We start from the raw sequence: 6,796 nt of genomic DNA, 5'->3' as shown, positions 1-6,796 counted from the left end.
TTTTAAAATGTCATCTTCCCAAACCAAAGATTTTGCAGTGTTGGAAACTCTTGGAAAGATGCTAAGTTATGAGCAAGTTCACGTAAGTTCTTTTGTTTGCAGTGTGTTCTTCATCAGTAAATTAATCACTCTTTTAAGGCCTAGAATCCCCACCCACTTTCAAAGACAATAGATCATTTAGCATAAATAACAATGTTGGCAAACTGGATGGAAATCTTGGTGAGGAGGAAAAAAAGATTGTGATATTTGTAAGGCAGAATCAGAACAAGGTACTTTTTCTGCCATAAAGGATACTTTATTAGACATGTATGGTTCACAAAATGGGCTTTTAAAAATTTTCTACAGAAGCACAATGCTCAGTGAGAGGCTTGAGCTTTTTGCAACATTAGTTTCCTGTATAAAAAAGTGGTACAAACTGTTTACATTATGAATTTTCTAAATAAATTCTTTTTTAAAAGTCTAGTCTTTCCATAAATGATACAGCAAAATGGATATAATAAAATGGCAATAAATTATAGGTTTGTATTTACAAAAAAACTAAGTGCATTTAACAAGTTTAGTATGAAACAGGTTAAAGATTTTCTAGAATCACGGTTGACAAAAATAGTTTCTAAAATAGTTTGACTGCATCTGGCTTTCTATATGAATGTAAAATTTTTTGTCTCCTTAAAAATCTATGAAAAGACATTAGTTTATTAAAAAAGTCACCCAACCCTTCATAAACACCCCCTTGTATGGGAAAACTGTTTCCCTACATCAAGAGCCAGACTTTCAGTGATACTCATTTTTCATTAGTCCTGATTGCGAGATACGCACTCTATATTGCAAAAGGCAATGAACATGCCAGAACTGATGGGACTGGATTCAGCATTCCAGCAGTTGATGTCATTTTCAAATAGGAAGAGTTCCAGGAAAAGTGTGATATTTCACAAGTTACACTGTCAAAGAGAACTGCTTCTAAAAAAAAGACTCATAGCCAGAGCAGATGCTCCGCAAACCTAGGAGGGCTGGCTGCAAAATTCACATATAAAGTCAGTTCTTCTAGAACGTCTTTTCATTAACCTCCACTGGAGAATTAGGGAACAGGGCAAGCTCGCTTAGCTAGCTCGACTGACCCAGCAGTGTTCTTCTGACATCAGGCCCCTGCCTAGAACAGGGTGGGCTCTGGGAAGCCCATCTACGTGCTGCACATGTATGTGCGGCATGGGTCAAGCAGGCATGTTACAATGCGAGCATTCCTTAACATGGGGTTCTTCAGGAACGTATCCTGCCACATTATAGGAGAACCGACTGGATTGTGGCTAAACTCAGGGTCGGGCGGTTCACCGGCCCAAGCCCTTGTCCCTGTTTGCTTCTGATGGGGAGAGATCATTGGAGTGGACAGCAAAAAGTTCTGGCTGAAGCAATATCCTCTAAAACAGAACTTCTCTGCCTCCCCACTGTCCCCCCAAATATCTTGATTAATAAGGACTGTCCTCTAAAACTGAAGGCACTTCCTGATCCCTATTTTATGCTTTGGGGTTTCTGTCCCGCACTATCGTCTCTGAATGAAATCTACCACTGAGGGTCAACTTCCCCACGCCTTTTAAAATAACGCTGGCCTGATTCCTTAACTTTGGCTTTGCAGTGCCGGTAACACCCTTATTCTTCCAGCTTTAAGTGCTAAGGCCACAAATAGCTTGATCCAAGCTATAGCAAATGTATTTTGGCAGACTTTTCTTTGGAAAATCCTTCAAAGTCAAGTTTTTGCAATGCTCACCGTCTTGTAGCTCCAGATGGAATTTCCTCCCCACTGGTACTTACTCACAGTATGTACTGAGCAAGCAAGTATCCATGCAGTCTTTTCATTCTTCCTCAGGTGGTACAGCACCAAGCTGTAAGAGTCTGAAAGTCTCTTCCACCCCAGCCTGCGGAGGTGCTACTGCATCTTCTCTCTTTTAAGGCAGATGAAATAGAGAACTCCAAGGTGGGCTTGCAGAGATGGCCCCCGAACGAGAAGTTGGCATTTAGGTCAGTGGCATCCACAAGCTCTTACGACCATATTCCTGTATTTTTTCAAAATGACGTTGGAGTTATCGTCAAAGTAAAGAACGGAAATGGCATTTAGCTTGGTAGGTGCACAGCATGGTTTAGGGACGTAGTCAGGATTCATTAGGTGAACCTGTTAGGAAACAGGAAAAAATGCACGTCATAAGCATCTCAGGTACCCGTAGTGTGTTTTGTATTTTTGTCTAGTGTCAAAATCTTTGGCTACTCACCAGCGTTTGTACAATTGCATGATTTGTGGCATTCATGTGGGCATTGAGGGGGAAAGAGCATTCTCCGTCACAGTAATTGGCTGCATAACCTTTTGGTGCAATTATCCAGTCCTTTAGCAGGAAAAGAATAGAAAGCAAGGATTTAGTTCTATACAAATTCTATATAGCATGGCTGATTGAGATCCTATAATCTTCAAAACAAGTGTGATTCTGAGAGATCAGTTTTCCTTCACCCTATGAGGTGTGCTAGGAACTAGACTTTCCAAAGAAAGCATTTTAAGTTATAAAATTGCAAAACTTTGAAACACTGAGCCAATCCTTAGGCTAATGGCAAACCAGGCAACTTGGCTCCTGGACAAATTTGGATGTGCTTGATTTACTCCTGGAAAAGATAACCGGTAATGGCTGTCCAGGTAGGAGCATGGTTTAGCTGCAGTTCTGGCTTTGTAGCCCAGGCATCTTTAAATGTGGGCATTTGGACGGGTGGACCAAACTGACCACTGGGACACTGTTTGAGACAGCTGGAAAACCTTGGTGAAGATATTTCTAGGACAGCAGTAGGTTTACTTGAAGGTGTGCTCATCGAATGTCTAACTTGAAGTGGAAGTTAAAGATGGTTTTACTCACCCCATAATATCTATGACTTGGTTATACAGAGTGATGGGAAGTGGGATACGACTGCCAAGTGAATCCCCTGAAAGCACCAGCTCCTTTCAAACTTCCTAATGTTTCTCATTTTAAAAACCAGGGCAATTCCCAGACACCCACGTTAAGAGCACGGAGTGTTTCTTGGGGGGGAAGGGGGAGGAAATGGGGGTGGTGTTTAAATTCCCCAGGACCCTTTCCTAATCCCTGTGTTGCTCAGGACTGACTACCCATATTGTGATGTAGAAACTGTATATTTTCTTCCTGAAAAACAGTGTGAGAAGAGCCAGTTACCCAAACGGAAAACAAAAGTCTTTATGGAGAGAGGAAAACACTAGGAATTATAAAGGAGGGCTCAAAACTCCTGGATTAGTGTATCTCAGATTAACACATTTGCAAATTCTAGGAGCAAGGACTAAATTCCCACTCATTTACTGTAGGCTGGAGAATCACTTTGAGAACCGCAAGACAAGGCCCTTTGAAGGTGCCCTGTGACTCCAAAGCCCCCTATCTTTGCTGGCCATCCACAGTTGCCAAACAGGGCTCGGGGGGCGGGGCCGGTGATGACTAGTTGGGAGAACCCCTCTAGAAGGTCCCACGCTTGCGTCGGCTGCCCGATGGGGAGGAGAACACACCTGCCATCCCAGGTCTTGAAAGCTCACGTAAAGCTCGTGCTTCCTACACGCTGTTTTTAAATCACTGCTGTTGTAATCTGTAAGGAGAACGGAAGAGACACAAATCAACCTACCCTAAGACACCAAGCACAAATCTATATTTGGTTCCATCAGGCCCTGCTGCCCAGGCACTAATTTGGAGCTATAGGTGGAGGGAGAGTTGGTAGGCATGATCCCTGCCCTTGAGGAGTTTACAGTCCAGTGGAGGGGACAGACATTACATAAATTAGAGGGGCAACAACCAAGTATAAATAGAATGGTCATAAGAGCTGTGGGTGAAGGGAACTGGATGAGTACCTAGCGCAGAGTGGGGATGTGCATAGGTGATGCAATGGGGAGGAAGATAGGTGAGGGGAATGAGAGCTTAGTCAGGGAAGGCTTCCTGGAGATGATGTGATTTCAACAGGGCTCTGAAGATGAGGGAGGGAGGGTGCAAGTTCCAGGCAGGAGAGCAGCTGGAAAGCAGCATAACGTAGTGAAAAGAGCAAGGGCCTGAGAGTCAGAGGACCTGGGTTCTGCTCCCAGCTCTGCCACTTATCTGCTGTGTGACCTTGGGCAAGTCACTCCACTTTTCTATGCCTCAGTTACCCCATCTGTAAAATGGGGATTAGGACTATGAGCCCCATGTGAGACACAGACTGTGTCCAACCTGATTAGTTTGTATCTACCCCAGGGATTAACACAATGCTTGCCACACAGTAAGCACTTAATAAATACCTTTAAAAAAAGAAAGAGGGCATGAGCAAGGGGTCGACAATGAGGGAAACGAGATCGAGGCAAAGGCCCAAACTGTGGATTATTGGGGTTTCTTGTTTCTCTGTTTGCTTTGGCTTTAGATTCGCCTTCTCTCTCAGCTTCTGGTGGAAGAACTAATGGGCAATGGAACCAACAGTCAATTTTGCTTCTCATTAATAGTTCTGGAGAAAGGGCTGGTGGTGGAGGAGGTGGAGCCTCTACGCTAAAATTATTTTGCCTTGTCTAAGGAATTTCATTTTATTTTCCACGTTCTTTCTTTCCCATTGCCCCAGAGAACGAATCATTGGCTGTAAAATATTCACATTTAGCCTACTTCTCCTTTCTCCTAGTTTCTACCCAGAGACAACCCACTGGTGCATCCTTTGAAAGCTCTGAAATTGCTCTCCAGATCAGTGTGTGGGTTTATAAACTCACTGGTGCTTACGGTTTCACTCAAAACATAAAATCTGGTTTCCACCCTCAACTCGACTGAAACCGCTCCCCAGCACCTCCTTGCAAACTGCAATGAACCCTGCTCTAACCTAATCCTCCTCCACTACTTGGCAGCTTTGGACACTGAGGACCTCTCTCATCTCAGCCTGACTTCTGCCTTGGCTCCTCACTGGTCTCCCCGCCTCCAGTCTCTCACCCCTCCAAAAATCTTCACGCTGCCACACGGATCCTCTTTTGTAAAATGTCTTTCTGCTCGGGTCTCCCCAACTCCTCAAAAAACCTTCAGTGGCGAAATACTCTCCACATCAAGTAGAAACTTCTGATCCCTACTTAAGGCACTTAATCAGTTCTCTCCTCCTACACAGCCTCTCTCTTCTTCCACTACACTCCAAGATTGCACTCTTCTTCCTCTCAAGATAACCTACTCACTGGGCCACATTCTTGTTTCTCTCACCACCCTTTGCTGGTTCACCTCTCTTCTCTCTCTCTGGATCACCCCACCCCCTTCTTCTTCACATCCAGCAGACCACTGCTCTTCCAGTCTTCAAATCTGTTCTGATATCACAACTCCCCCAGGAAGTTTTTCCTGATTAATTTCCAATCTAATATTTAATTATAGTATTTGTTAAGTGCTCACTATGAGCCACGTATTCAAATAAGCGCAAGGGTAAATGCAAGTTAATCAGGTTGGAAGCAACCACTGTTCCTCAAGTGGCTCACAGCCTAAGGAGAACAGGTATTTAAAATCCTCATTTGACAGATGAGGAGACTGAGGTGCCGAAAAATTAAGCTACTTGGCCAAGGTCACACAGCAAATAAATGATGGAGATGTGATTAGGATCCAGGTCCCCTGCCTTCCAGGCCTGAACTCTTTCCACTAGACCACACTGCTTCTCTCCTCAGGTCACACCCTTCCAACTGCCCCTTCTGAACTTCTGTGCCACTTCTGCATTTGTGTATTCACAATCTCCTTTACCATTTATGTATACATCTTACATACCTTATTACATTACTAAAAGGCATATTCCTCAACCATTGTTCTGCCTACCTGTAAATTATTTTAGTGTCTAGACTAGAAGCTTCTCGAAGGCAGAGATCATGTCTACTAACTCTACTGCACTCTTAGAAGTACTTAGCACAGAACACTGAACTCAACAGGTGTTCCATATATACAAACAGTGAATAAATATAGGTCACATTTCTATCTTGGGTTATCTTTATCTCTGTCACCCTACTCAAACTTAAGATTCTGGGAGGGAGGGAGGGAGGGAGAAAGAGAAGAAGGAAGGAAGGAATGAGGGAAGAACAGAAGGAGGAAGGAAGAAAGGAGGGTGGGAGAAAGGGAAGAAAAGGAAAGAGGGAGGGAGAGAGGGAAGAAGGGAGAGAGGCAGGAAGGGAATGAAGTATGGCAGCAGGGAAGCAGGAAAGGTGTAAGGGAAGGTGGAACAGAGGGAAGAAGGAAAGGAGTTGGCTGGGGGTAGGAGGGAAGAAGGTCTCTTACTTTTCACATTATACAAAGGAAATCTTTCTTCTTGTCCTATTAACTGTATTGGAAGCAAAGACATCACAAGATGGCCTTCTCTCTCTCAGAGAAACCAAGGGTACTTATCTGAGGGCTCACTCTAGGGCTGGTGGGAGTGCCTCACCATCAACTGAGGTAAAGAGGTTGACCGAGCAGGCCTCCACCCTTCCCACTCACAGTCAGATGTGGAGGTGACATCACTGCTGGGAGGGCACCTATGGCCTCCTTTCTGTTGTGGCGGAGAGACCTGTTTGTGCATGTTTCTATTTTGACCAGCTTGAAGTTCAACTGAGACAACTTTCTACCCAAGAACAGCTGTTCCTTTGAGAGCTGGACACTGCCATTTTTGTTGTTTAGGGTGCTGAAGGAGAGGGTGGTTGGGTTGGAAAAAGAAATCAACCCTCATGTTTTTCCTCCTGCAGATATACTTATAGCAAACTTGGGTTTCCAATGACTCCTATGTTAAGTGCTGGCAAAGAATATATAAATATTTACAGAGGTTAATCCTC

General features: G+C 44.0%; 1 protein-coding gene across 1 annotated transcript in view; it reads right to left on the bottom strand.

Moving 5' to 3' along the window:
• Nucleotides 1-273: 273 nt before the first annotated feature.
• Nucleotides 274-6,796, bottom strand: part of BMP6 (bone morphogenetic protein 6) — a 122,990-nt gene continuing 116,467 nt past the window's right edge. The window contains exons 5-7 of the mRNA XM_029053057.2: nt 3,539-3,615; nt 2,259-2,369; nt 274-2,161 (exon numbers count right to left, since the gene is read on the bottom strand). Coding sequence (XP_028908890.1) covers nt 2,012-2,161; nt 2,259-2,369; nt 3,539-3,615 — 338 coding nt within the window. The 3' untranslated portion in view covers nt 274-2,011. The remainder of the gene's footprint in view (nt 2,162-2,258; nt 2,370-3,538; nt 3,616-6,796) is intronic.

Source organism: Ornithorhynchus anatinus, chromosome X2, assembly GCF_004115215.2.
Source record: "Ornithorhynchus anatinus isolate Pmale09 chromosome X2, mOrnAna1.pri.v4, whole genome shotgun sequence".
NCBI classification, from domain to species: Eukaryota; Metazoa; Chordata; class Mammalia; order Monotremata; family Ornithorhynchidae; genus Ornithorhynchus; species Ornithorhynchus anatinus.
The sequence above is the reverse complement of the archived record's forward strand: the minus strand, read 5'-3'. Positions and strand labels throughout refer to the sequence as shown.